The sequence below is a fragment of the Tupaia chinensis genome, unplaced genomic scaffold (assembly GCF_000334495.1).
Source record: "Tupaia chinensis unplaced genomic scaffold, TupChi_1.0 Scaffold139602_1, whole genome shotgun sequence".
NCBI classification, from domain to species: domain Eukaryota; kingdom Metazoa; phylum Chordata; class Mammalia; order Scandentia; family Tupaiidae; genus Tupaia; species Tupaia belangeri.
In genome coordinates, this window is record NW_006199485.1 from 70,841 (window position 1) to 90,840 (window position 20,000).

The window sequence follows — 20,000 nt, forward strand, 5'->3', positions numbered from 1 at the left end:
CCCTGCTGCTCAGAACTAATGTATAGTATTGTTACTCAAAAAAGCTGTATGTTTTTATTAAAATGTTAGGTTTATTTAGTATTACTTTAGTAAACCATATAATATTTAAAAATAAGACATTCTTTTTACTACCACATCTTCCTTAAATAACTTACACTGCTTCAGGCTTTTCTTCTCTAAATAATTGTCATCCTTTTTCTTAGATGATAAGGCTTCTGAAAGTTTTATATATTCAAATAAAGGTAGAACATCCAACTTTATTTTACTCCCTATTTGGTATAGTATAGTATTTTAATTCTACACTTTTATGCAAAGTATATTGTTAGTCTCTCTTAACATTGTGAGCAATTGGTGTTTTATTGAATTTCATTATTTTTAGACAAAATTATTCATGCATTTGAGAATCAAGACCCTATTTTTTATCTGTGTGTATATGTTATTTAATGAGCTTGTTTAAATTGCTCTTATACTTTTTGGTGGGGGAGGGAGCGTTGTTGCAGGATGGGGGGGGGCTGAGGACGTTGGCCACATTGGTAAAGTGTGGCAATCTTTGGAGCTGATGCACGTGGGTAGGTTCCAGGTTCACATCTAGAGGACCCTCCCCCGCTTAGTACACCATGCTGAGCATACCTGTGAGCCAAAGCTGGCTGAAACCGGAGTTGGATGCTGGAGTCAACATCCTATTGGCATGTATGTTCAAACATACTGTCTCTTGAATATATAAATAAATGAACTTTTAAAAATAAAGAGCTGCTTTTTACTTACACAGGTGAGGATTTAAATTATTTTAATATAGAGAGTTCATTGCACTTTAGATTTAAAAAAAAATAGTTCACATGGATTTTTCCCAAATCATTATTATAATAAGTAGGCTCCTGGGATGTCCTTAATGTTTTTAATAAAGTTTGTTGGCTACTCTTTCTGTCTAAATTCATGTTTTTCCTTATAGAAGAAAATATGTGGAGTGGGCTGCTACCTCCTGGCCTAAATGAAAGTGATGTTGAGTCAACTTCCGAAGATGAAGCAATGTCAGAGAACTCTGTACTTAACGTACAGGAAGATAAAGAGGATGGGACCTTCAGCAAAACAGAAGTCTCAGATCTCCCACCAGATGGATCAAAAACTGAAGCTGAGGCAAACGCAAATGCATATGAAGTGTGTCCTTCTGGAATTCCTTTAAATATGTGGAATGTAGGTTTCTCTGATGTGCTCTTATCAAAGCCTAAGTGTGTCTGTATGTGCAGGCTGCTCTATGTGTCTCTGCCATAGTCAGAATGTGTATGTTCTTGGGACCTAGAAGATGGACTCAGAATACTTGTACTGTTCTCTGAGTTATTGACCACTTAGATACTTGCTTTCATTTTTGTTTTTTCTTTTTATGAAGAAACAAAATAACACTATGTACTCTTAGCCATTTTGCCTTACATGATACATAAGGACTTTCTGTATAGATTTTGTCTGTTATTTATGAATCATTAAGTTTCACTTGCAAATTATTAAACAATTTATTTAGAAACAAATAAGTGAATATCAGAACAGAGATTGGAATGGTCTTGGAGAATAGAGTATCTCAATAACTGAATTGTCATCATTGTAATACCTTTCTAAATGTGAGAATATAATTTTTATTAATATATTTGTTACGCTTTGAATGCATTTTTTTCTAAATATATTTGTTTCTCATTTTTTCCCACTTTTACATAGAAATTTCAAGAACTGCATAAAAAACACACTGAACAGAAAACCTCAATCTCAAGATTCAGAGGGAAAAAAAGAAAACGCTCCAGAAAAGGTTTTTTTGTTTTAAATCAGTTTGCCCGTAGTCCTAGTGCTGAATTGTGTCTGAATTCAAAAATGTTTTAAAACTTGAGTTTGAAATAATTGACAAATATTGACACTTTGTGAATTCTTTTTAGATAAATTGAAGAATGGAAAAGAATCTCAGAGGTAGGTAGAATTGAAAATAGCTATTTCAGGCAGTATTATAGAACTTGTCCATATGGTTATACTTATCAAACTGTGATACTGATCAAAACAAGAATTACCTGTAGTTGTAAAATAATTGTAGTAACCAATTAAAAATAGTAAACAGAAAAAAAAATTAGTACATTTTGTGTACTACAAGGCTTATTGTCAATCTTCTTGCAGTGAAAAGTCCTCAAATGAAACCCACTGGAAGGAGCTTACTCAGTATTTTGGAGTCAATGATAGATTTGAACCCCCTGTTAAAAAGAAAAAAGTTGAAAAGGTAAGATCTTTTATATTAGCTAGTAAGATATATTTGTGATTAACCTTGCCTAGAGTACTTGTCCTCATTTCAGTTAAAAAGTTAAAATACCTCTTGTACACCCAAAATATACTATATAAACAAGTAAATACATAATTATAAATCATTAAGAAAACTATTAAGAAAGACAAGAACAGGTTGTTGGAAAAAATTAAAATGGGGCTCTCCCACTTTAGTGTGATGATCAGGAGAGCCCTTCTTAGGAGATACAATCTCACCAAGACCTCATAGTCAAGGACAAACCAACCACATGAAGATGCAATTCCATGGGTAAGGATTCTAGGGAGGAACGAGTTGTCCTGGGACATCTGAGTCACTAACTATAAGAAGGCCAGCCTGGCCCGAATGGAGTGAGCATGGAGGAGGGTAGCAGCCAAAGATAAGATTGGAGATGGAAGTAGGCAGGGACAAACTGGCACAGTAAGAAAATGGGTTTTATTCACAGTGCCATTCAGAGTCATTTAAGGATTTTTAAGTCAAGAGTGACATGATCTAATTTATGTTTGACATGATTGTCTGACTATTAGGTAGAGAATGGATTTTATAATAGAAAAAGTAGATGAAAAGAAAACATTTAAGAGATTCTTCTAGGCATAAGATGATGGTGGATTGAACTAGAATGGTGCTACTGAAGGTGGGGAAGGTGGATAAATGTTAGAGTGGAGAAGTATTGAGTCAGCCAGCAGGAAAGTCATCACACATTTTTGCATAGAAAAATACATCATGACTTTTCTGATGACCTAATAAAATTTTTAGTATTTGCCTCTGTATTGCTTGTGAAATGGTGGGAAGTATTTGGGACATAAAGGATTTTTGCCTTTAGCAGTGGTATAGAAGAGATGCTAGTTATATAGATGAGAACACTTGGGAGGGGAAAAGATTCAGAGTAGAGCCTATCCAAAGTTCAGTTTGGGGCATTGGTGTTATTGGAAAGCAAGAATAGTATATGGTTAGTAAAGTGAGGTAGGGATTTAGAGGCAAGTCTGAGCTTGAGCTATATATTTGAAGCTGTCAGTCTCTTAGGTATATTAATACTTAGCAAGGGCTTCTGTGAGTGAGTAACTCACATGTTTATGGGTGGATTTTGACAGGCTCTAGGAGCATGAATTTCAAGTGTTGAGTAATAGGGGTAGAGGCACCATAGACTAGTTGAAGCCTAGGAGTTACTGTGTCCTGTGTATAAAAACAGATACCTGTTTCATGAATTATTGTCGTGGAATGCTTTGTGTTCTTACAGGCCTTTGACATTTTCTAGTCAGTTACTATTGTGAAAAATCTCTAATTTTAAATCCGGTATTGAGTGGTATTGTGTCATTGATGGTGCATACATACAGGAACTGCCACAACAGAATTGTGAATGTGAATTTTTTGATTCCACCTTTGCAGAGAATTCTTAGAACATCTAAAAATAATCCCTAGAACCTTGGGGAATTGGAACCAGGATCACTTTCTGGTGCAATTAATTACTGCTACTGAGCAATCTTTTTACAAATGTTCAAGACAGTACAGAAATATTAAATTTCTTATAAAGATCACTGGTGGAGTTGAAACTAAAACTCAAGATTTCATGACACCATTCTCAGTTCCCTAAGCTCACTACAGAAGGAGCGGTAACCATTTGGAAGTATAATTGCCATGATTTTGACCCTTGTGATTCTGGTGAGCTGAGAGCAGGTACTGTGTAAAAGGGGACAGTCTTGATTCTCAAATCCATTCTAAAGCATCAGGAATAGGATCACGCAGACAGCCCTGGTCCACGTGCCTACTGTAGAGTCCCAACTGCTGAGTGCTTAAATAATGGTACTGCTAGGGAATATTTGTTTAAATTTTACTTGTGAATTAGGTGGTCTTTGATTTTGAACTATTTACAGTACTGTATGTCCTTTTAACTATATTGTCTTTAAAACATCTAAATTGTTTCTTAATGAAGTTAAAGCCATAAAGTGCACTTGTTAACCATTAAATTTAGAGCCAAGTGTGCACCTGTAGTTCCAGCTTTCTGGGGAGGCTGAGGCAGGAAGAGCATAACATAGCTAGACTTTATCCTTTTTTTTTTTTTTTTTTTTTTAAAGAAAAGTAGAAAGTAGGGAATTTTAAAAAACTGTTTGCTTTTAGGAACTTCTATTTTATTTCACATTATGCATTAGATGTGTTGTAGAAAAAAATTATAAGTCAAACACCGTTTTATAAATGAGATCTCTATTTAAAGGAAATTGCTGTAAGCCCTTTGCTAATCACCCATTGATCTATTTTATGTTTGGGTTTTCTTCTTTTTTTTTTTTTTTAAGTTTCTTTCTTTCTTTCATGAATGAGAGCCAGAGAAAGAGACATCACCCCCAACAGGATCCAAATACTGCAATCCACCCCTCACCCCAGCTAGCCCTGTATCATGGGCACACGTGTGCCCAGTATACTTGGAGAGCTCTCCGTACCTGAACTGGCAGCCTTTCAGTTTCGGTTTTCATAATGGTAGACATTCCTCGATGTAAAGGGCCTCTGACTAAAAAATTCATACCAGTCCTCTGAACAAGGAAGCTAATGCTTGCCAGGTTTATATTTGTCTAGGATTTACCAGCATTTATACTCCATAAAAATCCCAAGTGTAAGAGGAAAGGAAGGATTTAGCAAAGCTAAATAATTTTCTATTCTCTTGGCAGTTCAGTATACAGTTGGCCCTCTATATTTGCAGGTTCCACATCATAAGTTCAAGTATCACAGATAGAAGATGTTAACACTGTTGCTGATTTATACTGTGTCCTCAAGCCTATTAGGATGGTTACTCTCCTGAGTGTATACACACTCTTTATTTCTTGTCATTATTCTTTAAACAATACAGTATAATAGGGACCAGTAGATGGCATAATGGTCATGTTGCTGGTCTTCCACGGAATCTACTGTGGTTCGAGTCCCAGACCTAGTGGCTTGAAACTCAAGCTGGGCACGTGTGTGTGCGTGCCCAAAATCCCGAGAGGAGAACGGAGCAGAAGGAGTTGTGGTCATCCCTCCTAGGGGGTGGTTTCTTGCTTCCTCTCTCACTATGTCTCTCCAGTGAGCTTACGCACCCTGTAGCAAAAAATCTCTCTCTTAAAAAAAAAAAGTAAACAATATAATATAACAACTATTTATATAACATTTACATTGTATTAGACATTATAAGCTGTGTAGAGGTGATTTGAAATTTATAAGAGATGTGCATAGGTTATACGTAAGAGCTATACTATTTTATATAAGGACTTGAGCATCTGCAGGTTTTGATACCCACAGGGGTTCTGGAAGCTGTCCTCTGTAGGTGGTAAGGGACCACTGTAATTGCATGCCAGCAGTTTCACACTCACTCTTTGGTTTGGGATCTCTGTTTACATGGCATCTCTTTTGCTTTCTTGCTAAAGTTCCTTCTGTGAATTCAACAGAGTCAATACAACTTAAAGAACACCCACATTGGAGGCACTAAGATAAAAACTAAGAATATAAAATGTCAGTCCAACAGATAATAGATACTACTTATGAAATCTAAAGAGGATTGTAGAAGTCTCTGATGCAATTTGGACAGAACTAGCATGCACAGTATTTCTAGTCCATAATTTTATTTATTTATTTTTATTTATTTATTTATTTTTTTTGGGGGGGAGAGGTTTTTGCTATAGGGTGCGTGCACTTGCCAGACAGACAGACAGACAGACAGAAAGTGAGAAATCACCCCCCCAGGGGGGATGGCCACGCCGCAGTCTCTTCTCCTCCATTCTCTTCTTGGGATCTTGGGCACGCACGCACACGCGCCCGGCGTGAGTTTTAAGCCACCGGGTCCGGGACGCAAACCGCGGTCAACCACGTGGGAGTCCAGCGACATAGCCATTATGCTAACTGCTGGTCCCGATAGATAATTTTATTTATTTTGAGCAGAGACACATCTTTTGTTGTTTCTCAGAGAGCCTTTTTGTTTTGTATTCACTTAACCCTTAAGAATGGTAAACAAAACAAACTTCCTAATCTTGTATCTATGGTGTCATCTTTTTTTTTTTTCCCTCCTTTGGAACATTGCCAAGTTGAACCTGTTGCTCAGTCAAGAACATGTATTTACACCACTGCTGTCACCTGCTTCCCACACAATGCAAAGAGGCTTGTGTTTTTTTAAATGTAATCTTCCTAATATCCAAAGCTGTTTTAAAGTGTTCTTTGTATTAAATACAAGTATAATAGTGTTTTGGTAGCAGTTCTGGGACTTAATAATAATTCTGTAATTGTGACATAATTATGTCAAATCTATGTGGGAATTTCTTTAGGATAAATTTCACTCATTAATTTCACTGTAAACATCTCAAGTATTCTTTAGTTAAATCAATTTGATTGTTCAGCTGTCATTATTTAAGTAGATTTATGTATATATAATAGGTATTTTTTGACATGGAAAACCAGAGGTACTTTTATTAATTTTTAGAGTAATTATACAATGTTTTGATGATTTTTTAAAAAGTGGTGAGAAGAGGGACCAGCAGTTAGCATAATGGCTATGTCGCTGGACTCCCATGTAGTTGACCGCAGTTTGAGTCCCAGACCTGGTGGCTTAAACTCATGCCGGGCGCGTGTGCGTGCGTGCCCAAGATCCTGAGAGGAGAATGGAGAAGAGGGGATTGCGGCGTGGCCATCCCCCCAGGGGGTGATTTCTCGCTTTCTGTCTCTCTGTCTCTCTCTGTCTTTCTGGCAAGCGCATGTGCCCTATAGCAAAAAACTCTCAATAAAAAAAAAAAAAGAAAAAAAAAGCGAGGGGGGTGAGAAGAAACTGCTATTTTATAGTATAGCTTTTTCATACTTTTTTAGCAGAATGCTTTTTCCAAACTGATACTTACATGGTACTGCAGCACATAAATCAGATAACAAGCTGGTGCCTTGGGGGCCCCTGGGGGGATGGCCACGCTGCAATCCCCTCTTCTCCATTCTCCTCTCAGGATCTTGGGCACGCATGCACACGCGCCCGGCATGAGTTTAAGCCACCAGGTCTGGGACTCAAACTGCGGTCAACTACATGGGAGTCCAGCGACATAGCCATTATGCTAACTTTAAACAGCTTTGGATATTAGGAAGATTACATTTAAAAAAACACAAGCCTCTTTGCATTGTCTGGGAAGCAGGTGACAGCAGTGGTGTAAATACATGTTCTTGACTGTATGGAGAGGGGAAGTGTTAGGGTGTAGAAGGAGAAGAGTGTGGGTATGAAGTTCCCCTGGTATCAATTACAGTTTTCTCTCTTGATCCCTGTGTGGTCCCTGTGGGCTAGGTATGGAAGGGGCAGTATTGTTAGAAATGAAGGAACTGAAGCTCAGCATAATTTGCCTATGAAAACAAATAGTGCAGGTAAGCAGTGAAGTGAGATTTTTAAATCCAAGTCATTTGTTCAAAATCTGGGTTTTACTGAACTTTATAGAAACTATGAGGAAATACATAATGGTACAGTTAAATTTAAAGTGCTTAAATTATACATTAAAAGATATTCTATATATGTGCATATGGGTAGTTAGTTCATAATAAACCTAGTACTTACACATTTCTTAGATATTTGTAGTCAAGCTTTCTTTGACATCTGTAGCCAAACTTTAATAATTATAGGTTGGTGGTTGCCTCATGGGAACCTATTAGAAGCGACCCTTAGATGAATTTTCCACCTGTGGCTAAATTGCTATCTCTAAGTTTGTTTGTGTTAAGATATGTCTTCAGCTATATTTCTCTTCCAAGCAAAGGCAACTAAGAAGCACACCCAGGTACTGAAGGCTATCAGCAGCACCTCTGTGCCTTCTGCCAATCCTGTAGGATGGAGGACATCTTAGAAAAGTCAAATTTAGATTGTGCTTGTACCCATCTTCAAACTTTTAGAATTCCTGGGTTTTATGCTTTGGTCTGAGCCCTTGAAGAACTATGATGAGGTTTGTAACAATACAGAGTCTGTCCTTACTGAGCTTCAAGTTTGCAGATAGAGACAACCCATGTTTATTGAGTAAAAAGACTTGGGTCAAGTAGAATTGTGTCAAGTAGAGTTGTGGCATGAAGGTTAAGGCACTGGATCCCATGTGGCCAATTGAGCAGTTTGAGCCCTGGACCTGACCTGGTGGCTTGAAAAACAAGCTGGGTGTGTCTAAGAGTGCCCAAAATCCTGAGAGGAGAATGGAGGATAAGGGATTGTGGCATGGCCATCTTCCTGGGGGGTGATTTCTTGCTTTCTGTCTCTCTGTCTCTCCAGCAAGTGCACATGCCCTATAGCAAAAATATCTCTTTAAAAAAAAAGAAGAAGAAATGTATTCAGGGAGCAGAATTCTAGATTGTAAAGTTCTGGAGGTGGAACTTTGTGGTGACATCTATTACATGACCTGCAATAGTTGTTCTCAGAGTCCTGGCCTATGAAGAGATAAAGGAGCTACAGCCTGAATGTAACTCAGTCTATTACTTCCTTTACTGAGAAAGTTTTGTTATCTTCCCCCGCCCCCCACACCTCCAAAAAGTCATTTATACAAAACAATGTTGTTTAGTCATTAAGTTAATTTGCATTTTGGCATAAGCTCTTTATCTCTGCATGGATCAAAATAAACAGTTCATAGATTGGCACTGTTTATGACCAGAACTGGTAAACGGGCCATAGCTGAAGTGTTACTGGCCCAGAGTCTTAGATGGATAGAGTTATAGGACCCTGAAGATGAAAGATATTGGAAAAGCGAGTCCGTGTTGGTGTTTAGACCATCAGGAGAATAGTCTTAGGTGGATAGAATTATAGGACCCTGAAGATGAAAGATATTGGAAGAGCAAGTCTGTGGTGATATTTAGACCATCAGGAAAATTCTGCAGAAATGGAAGAGAAGTTTCTGGAGACTGGTAGATAGAACAAGCATGGAAAGAGAATTGGAGCCAGATGGCCTAGGATCAAAGACTACAAAGACGTATTGAATGAAAATTTCTAGTTACAGTGTAAAAAAGCCTGTTGGTTTCTTGATTTCCATTTTAGCTTATTGGTTCTTGGTGGGTAGAAAAACTACTTATTTTTATATGCTAATTTTGTATCCTGTAACTTTACCAAATTTGTACCTGTACTAAGAGTTTTTTTGATAGACTTTTAAAGTTTTTCTATATATGTATGATTATGCTGTCTGCTAACAGAGGTAGAGTTTTGACTTCCTTTTTTCCAGTTTGGATGCTCTTTCTTTCCTTCTCTTGCCTAATTGCTCTGGCAAGGTCTTGTAGTACTATGTTGAATGAGAGTGGTAAGAGCAGTCATCCTAGTCCTGTTCCAGTTTTAGAGAAACTTTCAACTTTTCCCCATTCAGTATGATGCTAACTGTGGGTTTGCCATATATGGCCACATGTATTGTGTTGAGGTATGTTTCTTGTGTACCTAATTTGCTGAGAGTTTTTATTATGAATAGATACTAAACTTTATTGAATAGTTTTCCTGTGTCTATTGAGATATGATTTTTATCCTTGATTCTGTTGATGTAATGTATCACATTTATTGATTTGTATATGTTGAAGTATCTTTCATCCTTGGGGTAGATCTCACTTTTTCATAGTGTATGACCTTTTTTTGTGATGTTAGGATTGAGTTTGCTAGTATTTTGCTGAGGATTTTTTGCATCTGTGTTCATAAGGGATATTGGCCTGCAGTTTTCTCTCTCTTTTTGTCATGTCTGTCTGATTTTGGTATCAGGGTAGTGCTGGCTGGAGAGAATGTGAGAAGAATTCCTTTACCAGTATTTTGGAGTGGTTCAAGAATTTGTATTAGTTTATCTTTAAAAGTTTCGTAGGATTAAGAAGTGTAGTCTTCTGGTCCTGGGCTTTTCTATTTTTAGGAGGTATTTTATTGCTGATTCAATCTCATTGCTTATTATTGGTCTGTTTGGGTTTTCTGTTAATTCCCTGGTTCAGTTTTGATAATTTGTTTGTATCTAGGAACTTAATCTATTTTTTCTAGATTTTCTAACTGTTGACATACAGATGTTCATAATAGTCCTTGATGATCTTTTGTGTATCTGTAGTGTTTATTGGAATGCCTCTTCTTTTTGTTTCTAATTTTTTTTCTAAGTTCAGCTGATTTTTTCTAAGACCTGCTAGTTTTATTTATCTTTTAAAAAACCAACTTTTCGTTTTGTTTTTTAGTGTTAAATTTGTTTATTTCTGCTCTGAGCTCTAGTATTTCTTTTCTTCTACTAATTTGGGTTCCCTTTGTTCTTTTCTAGTTCCTTAAGGTACATCATAGATTGTTTATTTAAAATCATTCTATTTTTTTATATTGGCATTTATTGCTATAAACTTTCTTAGTACTGCTTTTCAGTGTCTCATAGGTTTTGACATATTGTATTTCCATTGTCGTTTGTTTTAAGAAATTTGATCTTAGTGGTTACGAAAGGCTGGGAAGGATGGGGAAGAGGTGATAGGGAGATCTTCATTGATGGATAAAAAATTACAGTTACATAGGAGGAATAAATAATAAGTTTCTTTAGCACAGTAGGGTGACTACAATTAACCACAATATACTGTACATTTCAAGGTAACTAGAAGGGAGGATTTTGAATGTTCCCAACACAAAGTAATGATAAATGTTTGAAGTGGTGGGTAATACTAATTACCCTGATTTGATTGGTATACATTATATTCATGTGTTAGAAAATCATGCTGACCTCATAAAGGCTACATCAGACCAAACTTTATTTCAGTTGCCTGTTATAATCAAGCAGTATACTGATGGAAGACATATTAGGATTTTTTGTTACTAAAAAAGGAGGAGGAAGTCTTTAGAGGATACAGTATTAACTGAAATGTAGAAGTTAATGGGTATACTATATGACCACTGTTAGGATGAAATATTTTACAAAGCATATATTAGACCATCTTAAATATTTTTTATTTTCTGTACTAAGTGTTTTCACAAGCTAGAACTCAGTTATTTAAGTATTTTTTTAAAAATGTATTATGACCTAAGTCTATTGGTAACCCTATGAAAATTTTAATTATAATTTCTTGAAGTATGTTGGCAATAAAAACTTTTACATAGGAAAATAAACCATTCTTTTAAGCAATTTTCCTCCTATCTTTAATATTCAGCTTTATGTACAAGGCACACCTTTGCCCACAGTCTGGCTGGCTGAGGGCCTGAAGTGGGTAGTGGTATTAGCACTCTGTTGGGCATGTTGTCTGTCCATCTCTCTCTCTCTTATGAAAGAGAAAAAAATACTTTAAGAAAATCTGGACATACATCTCCTTTTGTTAGTTCAAGAAGTTATACACCTTGGCTAGGCCATTTAATGTCTCTGGGACTTTTCCTTGTTTGTAAATGAGAATGGCATCCATGACATTATGGGATTATTATGACAATTAAATGGTCCATATAGGTTATGTATTTGGCATACTCTCGACTAGCGAATATTTGCCTTTCTTTCCTGCCCTTAATTTTTAGGTTTGTTTTCTTTCTAGTCAGGCCTTGAAAAGAGGATAGACCAAGCTGTGGATGAATGGAATATTGAGAAGGCTGCAGAGCTCAGCAACCAGCTAGCTACTCGAGAGGTGAGTCAAACTCCACTTTTTCTGTATTCTTGAATTTTCAGAATAGACATAAATTCTTCTTATGATCATTAGTAACTCTGGTATTAAAATGTTTTATCTAAAGTGTTTCTTTTTGTCTCTGCCGTTGATTTCAGAATGCTAGGTTTTATTTTTGTCTTTAATGCTTTTAAGTTATTCTGGTCTAAAACTTAGGCTGAAAATAATCCATGATTAATATTCAACTTTTGATTGTACCTAGATCAGAGAGGTTTTTTCCAAGGTAAGATTTGAAGGTTACCTTTCTTTTTCCATTTACATCTTTAACTCAGTTAAACTCTCCCTGAGGGCAGCTGTCTGTTCTAATGTCTCATCTCACTATTTCTTAATCCTTGCTAACTAGGTTTTTATTGCATATTCTGCACATCTTCCTTTGTCCTAAAGATTTTTTTTCCTATAGTTTGTACCGTAAACTGAACAGAGCTACTGAATATATTTTTTCTAAGTACAAACTGCCACAAGAAGATTCTGACTTATATTTTCTGGGGGAATGTTCCTCCTAATTAAGAATTAATGTCACATATAGGATAAAGAGCTTATATTGCCATTTATTATTTTCATTGTTTTGTAATTCCTTTTGACCCTTTCTAGAAAAAAGTTCCTGTTGTAGTTTTTGTTCAGCGCTTAGATCATTATGTCCTTCGTGTTATCCTTACACTACTTAGAAAGCAACGTGTTACCTGTGTAAACTGCTAGATATATCCACTATACTGACTCACTTGCAGATGAACTGTTTACTCAACTGAAATCAAAGATAAATTTATTATTTCAATAAATTATTTTATGGACATACTCTTATAATTTTCCATCATCAGATCTCCTAAAATCTATGGATGGCTATTTGTTGTGATTTTTGAAAATTTTCTATTTTTGGCTGTAGTCTTAAGTATCTTGTCAATTTTGTTTTTATACAGAGAAGAAAATTCAGAAGGGAGGCATAAGGATTTAGAAATGCCTGTTTTAAATTAAGCCTTTTGAAATCATTTGTCATATAGATACTTTTGTGTTTAATGTGTGTGTGTGGGGTGGGCAGTTAATGGCTAATATAAAGGAAATTATAAAGCCTTTTGGTTATTATGAGTAATACTGTTACAAACACAGATGTTCACATATCTGTTTGAATCCCTTTTTTCAATTCTTTTGGATATATACCCAGAAATGGAATTGCTGGATCATAAAAAAACAGTTTTAATGTTTGCATTTTTCTTTCTTATAAGATATTCTCCATCCTAGCTTTTAACATTTCCTGTACTTACAGTTTGACAATTACTATATTTCATCTCTAAAGTAGTTATATGTTGATTCATTGTGTAGAGCTCCCATTGTATATTATAGCACTTTCTTACTCTATTTTAGAGTAGAAAGAATAAGTATTAAGTTTTAATAAAGTGACTTTGAAAGTGTGTTGAATGGTGCCACACACTCAATAGGATTTCAGTCTTAATTGTTGGTTATTACAGTGACTTCTTCTGTATGAGTAAGATAAAAGTCCTTATCCCCACATGAAGGGCTGTATGCCAGAGATCATCTTTAAAATTCTACTCAACCTATATACAATAGCATTCATTGTTAAGTTAACTGTTGGGCACTTGGAACTTAGGTTTCCATAAAAGTGCTGTCAGAAAAAAATAATAGATTTTTTTCTTGAAGGTATAGTTAACCCATAATATAGCAAAATAATACCAGTAGTATATCTTATTCTAATCTCCAGATGTTGGAGAGTTGACTGTGAAAATGTGAGGAAATGCTGGGAGGAGCAGTACTGTGGAGTTGGAAGAGATTCCAGTGGGTAGACATCTTTCATGGCAGTAAGATGGGGAGTGTGGAGTGTAATAAAATATCATGATGGATAGTAAGAAGTGTCTCAGAATGTAAAGGGATTTCCAGGACTAAAGAGCACATAAAGTGGCAATAACCAGTCACTGGTCCTTGTCCCACTTAAGTACTGGGTATGGAAGCTAGTGGCAGTGTGATCTGAATATCCACCTTATTTGGATCAGTATCAAACCTCTTAGAGTACTGGTACTTCAGTGCATCATTGGTGATAAAGCAGTCTGTGTTGTGCCACATGTTGAATGTCTCTATTGAATCCCTTAAAGATTCTGGGAATATGTAACTGGTTGCCATCAGGTACTGTCTAGTCTAGAATCTGCTAGACAGTTCCAGTATAGCTTAATGCTGTGGATTTCTTCTCTTCACTGATCTCGTTAGGATTACAGGTCTCAACAAATTAATGTCCCATTACCATTGCTTGTATAGTCTTCCTTCTGGAAGACCGGAGAGTTGCATATTATATGATCTCTTCCAGATAATGAGGTGACCATGATCAGCAGAGTCTACAGGTTTTTCCTTCATTTTTTTGCCTTACTGAAGAAAGTATAAGGCACAGCCTAATCTACAACTTTAAAATGTGGGCTTCATGTGATCATCAGCAGCTATCCATTTTTCTTTTTGTCTTTTTCTGTTTACTAGCTCCCCCCATGAGAATCAAGGGGAATTCACAGAGAAGCATTCATTTTACTGCAGATTCTGTATTCCCTTTGGTATGAAATTTTTAGCTGAACACATTTTACTTTTTTTTTTTTTCTAAGTTTTTGTCAAGAGTGCATGTGCTTACCAGAGAGAGAGAGAGAGACAGAAAGAAAGAAAGGGAAAGTGAGAAATCACCCCCCAGGGAATGACCACACCACAGTCCCTTCTCCATTCTCCTCTCAGGATCTTGGGCAGGCATGATTTCCAAGCTGTCAGGTCTGGGTCTCGAACCACACAGTTGGCCATGTGGGATCTAGCACCGTAGCTAACCTCTGTGCCACCTGCTGGCCCCACATTTTACTTTAAAAATTTCTTTTTTAATTTTAAAATTATTTCAAACTTTCAGAAAATTGCAAAATTTGTAATAAGTTTCCTTTTTACCCTTTACCCAGATAGCTGATATGTTAATATTTTACAACATTTAACCTAATCTACACTTTGTTGAAATTTACTGATTGTCCTACTAATTTCTTTTACAACAAAAGATCATTTTTTTTTTTCCTGGTCTGTAATGTAGAATTTTGTTGTCTTGCTTCTTGTAGTTTTTTCCCAGGTCCTCAGTCTTTCTTGGTTTCTTAGGACCTTAATATTTTGTAAGAGTAAAGGCTAGTTATTTTATAGTATGACTCTCAGGTTATTTTTTTCCCTTAAATTTTTTCAAAAATTTACTCACAATTAATTTCAGGTTACACATTTTTGGCAGAAAAGTCACAGAAGTGATGGTGTACCCTTTCCAGTGCAATCTATCCAGAGGCACATGCTTACTGTTTGTCCTCTTTATTAATGGTATTACTTTATTTGATTAATAGTAGTTAAATATTATTTGTCCAGTGTGAAGTTACTATTTTTTCCTTTGTAATGAATGAATAAGTATCTCTTGGGGAGATAGAGGTAATCTGAGACCATGTAAACATCTTTTCACTGGTAGTTTTATATTCATTGCCAATTCTTTTTTTTACTTTGGACAATTATTGTTACGGCAAATACCAACTGACTTTCGGTCTGTAAAATGTGATGCAGTTTTATCTGTACTTCTCATCTTTACCTGGCAAACCAAGTCTAAAAGTTGATGTAAGTGCAATATTGGATTATAGCATTTCTTATGTGTCCATGCTAAATCTCTCAGTTAACCTGACAATTAAGAATTGTATATAGTTTTGCTAAATGATGCACAGGGCCAGGATGGAGTCACCATGTGACATTCTGCTCTGCCCTTGTCTGGCTTTCTAGTGTCCACAGGTGAGCTTTCCTTTCCATGTGCAGTTTGAAGCTGATTGTCAAAATATGCAGAAGTAGTACCTTGGAGGCTTCAGAAATGTGTGTTTCCTTAGAGGATATTAGGTTTCTGTTTTGGTGTTTTGTTTTGTCATACTGCTCTTTTAGAAATGGGATTGTATAATACTGACTAGTTGTTTTCTGTTTTAAGGGCTACTTTCTGTCACACTTTATGATAAATGAAACTACATCAGAAATACATGATATTATCAGTACTGGTAAGGATAGTAAACATTTTTCTCAGGTGTTCTTTTTACTTCCATATAAATGGAAAGGTTTGTTCTGGCTGAAAAATTAAATTTATTTAGTGTGGGATTATAGAGTTCTAACTGAAAGAAAAAAAATAATTTGGGCCCTGTTCTTTTCCTTGTACTAGCAGAGAAACATCTGAAAAATGTTTGCCATTCATACACAAACATTGGAAGGATGACGATGCCTTGTTACTTCAGCACCCATGAAGAGTAACTAATCAAGATGGAATTCTTGAATGAATAGTTTGAGATTTAATTTTTCATATTTCTTCCCTTGGTGCCAATCGCTTTGAATATAGAGAGATGGGATTTTGGGAAATCAGTGTGAGTTTGGGCAGAAGCCCTTTATGAATTAAATGTATACGTCCATGGTAGGGGTCCTTTCGGAAATCAGGTATATTGGTTTTTAATCAGTACCGTTTTCTTTTTTCAAGAAGCAGTGACTGGGACCTGCTGATAAAGCTTTTGCTTAGAGGCACAGATCCCAGACTTCTTAAACCCTTTCCCAGCCATAATAAGTGAAACTAATTTTTGATGTTTAACATTTATAAGCCTGTGAAACCAATAGGGCAGCATCAGTATTAAGAAAAATGAAGCAAAAATAGAACCATGTCTGAGAATAGGCCTTGAAAACAGTTCCTTTAAAAAAGTTAAACCAAAATAAGGCTGACAATGTGTTATCATTGTTACCCAGCAAATCCATATTTTTCCAGAATCACATGTCCCTACATTAATGATGACATTAGGCATGTATATGACCTGGTTCAACTTCACATGTGTGAAGCCTAGATTGTTCCATCTGTTATCTTTGATTTCTGCTGTGTAGAAATATGGTTTCTTTAAGGCAGCTCCTCTTGTTTCAATACTTTTCTGTTAGTTTTGGAGGAGAGATGAAGTGGAAACCTGTACTTGAGTTTGTGTCATGTTGATGAAACTGTTTTAATTTTAACAGTTTTTTTAAAAAAACATTTACACACATGTTATACACAAGTATTTGAACGTATCTGTGGCTCGTTAGCCTCCAATGAAAGTATATTCTGCACATTGATAGTGGTTCTTGTCTTTGCTGACATGTCTTCAGTACAGTGCAGGTCATACCAATGTATAGAAACCAGTATAAGCCAGTATTTAAAATTAGGTGCTAAAGCCTAGATCTAGTTATGTGGGTAGCAGTTAGGTTGAATCTCACATTTTATAAGGAAGACTTTTCTCTAGGCAACTTCCTGTTAGCTTGCTGCAGCTGAAAAACAGCTTGATTTGGCCGCAGAGCAGAGTTACCATCAAATGAGTCATACTTCTGCTAACTAGATACAGTGCTCAGGTTAATTTCAGTTACACCTATATAGTGTCATGGCAGAAATGACCAGGGAAGAAAGGGTGCCTCTGAATTTCGTTTGAGCTCCATATAGTTTATGCCCTTAGTGATTAAGCTTTTTCTGTAAGTAACTGAAATTAGATGGTCTTTGGTAGCACCAGGTGAACTTGACTGGTGGAAAACTTATTTATAACAAAAATTGTTGTAATGTTACAACAGGGGGTAACCTAGAAAGAGTAGTCATATAGTTCTTTGACAATCTGTAAAGTATTACTAGTCACATTATAATCTACTACCATTTTTAATCTACTGCCATTTTTGCTGAGGCCCTCTTCAGTTTAGAGTAATGATACTATAAAATGTTTCATCTGTGAGAACCTACGAGACAGTAATTTCAGCCTTTAATGCCACTGAGCATAATATATTAGACTCTAACTAAGGTATCACAGGTAGAAATGATATTTTTAAAATTTCATTTTAATGTTATCATCTGCTTTGTAGACTTAAATAAATGTTATATTGGCAGGATAAAGTAAATCAGAAATTTAATTACAATTTTATTATAAAGTTAGATTGCTTACATTTTTGGATTGCAAAATATAAGTAACATTAATCATGTCAAAATATTAATAGTTTGTTAATACTTAAAGATGGCCATTTTTAAAAGCCAAAGTTTAAATTGATTGAGTTGTATTCTTTTTTTGAGGGGAGAGGTTCTTGCTACTGGGCATGTGCACTCACCAGAAAGAGAAAGTCAGAGAGATAGAAAGCAAGAAATCACCCCCCAGGGGGGATGGCCACACCGCAGTCCCTTCTTCTCCATTCTCCTCTCAGGATCTTGGGCACGCACACACACGCACACACACCCGGCATGAGTTTAAGCCACTGGGTCCAGGACTCAAACCACGGTTGACTACATGGGAGTCCAGTGACATAGCCATTATGCCATCTGCTGGTCCCTTGAGTTGTATTCTCTCATAGCTAAGTGTTCTCAAATTTGGGGAGACTCTTGATTTGAAGCCTAAGCTCTGTTTTTAGATCAGTCGCTTAGAAAACCTGAAGGCACTCTGATTGAAGAGAGCTATATATGTACATTTGGAAGACAGGTTCCACTTCATGCTAAGATCTGAAAAGTAATCCTTGTTCAGAAATATGCTGGATGCTATAGTGCTTGCTCTAACATTCAGAATTTTTCTAAGTCAATTTACTGTTTAGCTTTGATTTCTCTGAGAGGGTTTGATTAGGTTCACTCTTTCATTTCAGTTATTAGTTTTAGTAGATGTAAGTGGTGTGTTGTTTTGATGGAATAGAACCTTGAAACTCCTTCCCCTTACCCCTCACCCCCCAAAAAAATCCTTATTAAATGATCTAATTTTGACAGATTTACCTATCAAAATACCTGGAGTACTATCATATCTAGAGGTTTAACATTGAAACTTTTTGTTTAACTTTTTGAATGGAAGATGCTGTCAAACCTAAGTTTCAAGTTACTTGTAGTTGATGCTATTATGTTGCACCCCCCCCCAACAAAAGGAAAAGCTGAATCAAACGATACTATATTGAAGCAGTGTTTTAGTTCTAAATCCATTATTCTGTAATCCAGAGAGCAAAATTTTCTCTCTGCTTTTGTGAATACTTTGAGTAGAAATATCTTGACAACCATGTTTCCAAGGTAAAAATCGTTTGCTCGGATATAAAGCTGAAGAATATATTCCAATTAGCTATTGAAAAAAATATATTGGAACCTTGACCCTACTGATGGATGATAAATCCTTTCTGTTGTCTTAATTACTGTGGTTTCTAGTGACCAAAGATTGGGTAAACACTGTAAAAATGTATTTGATAGTATTTATTTCATATATTAAGAGTTGAAATTTAATACCTCCATTTCAACATTTTGTTCATTGTGGAAAGTAGATAATTTTGTTCTAGTATCAGGGTGTGTATGACATATATAATCTAGCCGTAGGTTTGGCTCTAAAAACAAATGATTGTTTTTACTCAAATAATGATTTCATATAGAGTCATCTAATATCTACAAGCTTTTTGGCAGAATATATTTTGTATCCTTCCAAATTTTACTACTCTGCCTTCAAGTCCTTAGTTTTTCTGTTACTGTTTTTCTCTTTTCAGTTAGGCGGTTGAGTTTCGGACCATTTTCTTTTTGGTGTAGTTCACCGATTAGCAATGGGAAAGAATATAGGACACTGGCAAGGAGAAAAACTCTCACTGAATAGGCTTTTGCTGGTCAGCAGCTCTGTCAGTCTCCTAGGGAAGTTAGAACTCTGCCTTTGGGAGGGGATGTGTCTCTTAAGGGTCATCTAGAACCGACCTCCTTTCATTAACTTTGGTCATCTCTCAGTGCTTTTTCATTTAAAAGTTCCTCCACACATCATTCTGTACTCTGCAGCAGTCTGGGGGCTTGTAAGTGGCTATTTTAATTCTTTAACCTTTGTTTTCCTTAAGTCTTATAAGTAATTCAGCTATTATATGTAGATGAACAATTAGCACATTGTATGGAAAATAAGCTATGTCTGACCAACTATGGAAGGGCCTGGATGAAATCTTTACATCTAGTTTAAAGAAATGTCTATGGCTTGGAGTTGGAGCATTTTAACATCAGAAAAATAAGATAAGTGCTCAGTGGTGGTATTTTTCTTGCAGGTTTTTAGGTATGCTTACTCAGATCTCATTGCATGGAGGATGTTTTCTTTTAACCTTTGGGGTATGATTGGGTGATCACCTTGAATGACGTTCCTTGTGCGCT

General features: G+C 36.0%; 1 protein-coding gene across 3 annotated transcripts in view; it reads left to right on the forward strand.

Annotated features, from left to right (window-relative positions):
• Positions 1-20,000, forward strand: part of FAM204A (family with sequence similarity 204 member A) — a 31,717-nt gene that overhangs the window by 4,487 nt on the left and 7,230 nt on the right. For all 3 annotated transcript variants that reach the window (XM_006162048.3, XM_027765741.1, XM_027765740.1), the window contains exons 2-6: positions 950-1,191; positions 1,705-1,792; positions 1,917-1,947; positions 2,149-2,248; positions 11,735-11,824. In XM_006162048.3, the coding sequence (XP_006162110.1) occupies positions 950-1,191; positions 1,705-1,792; positions 1,917-1,947; positions 2,149-2,248; positions 11,735-11,824 (551 nt within the window). The remainder of the gene's footprint in view (positions 1-949; positions 1,192-1,704; positions 1,793-1,916; positions 1,948-2,148; positions 2,249-11,734; positions 11,825-20,000) is intronic.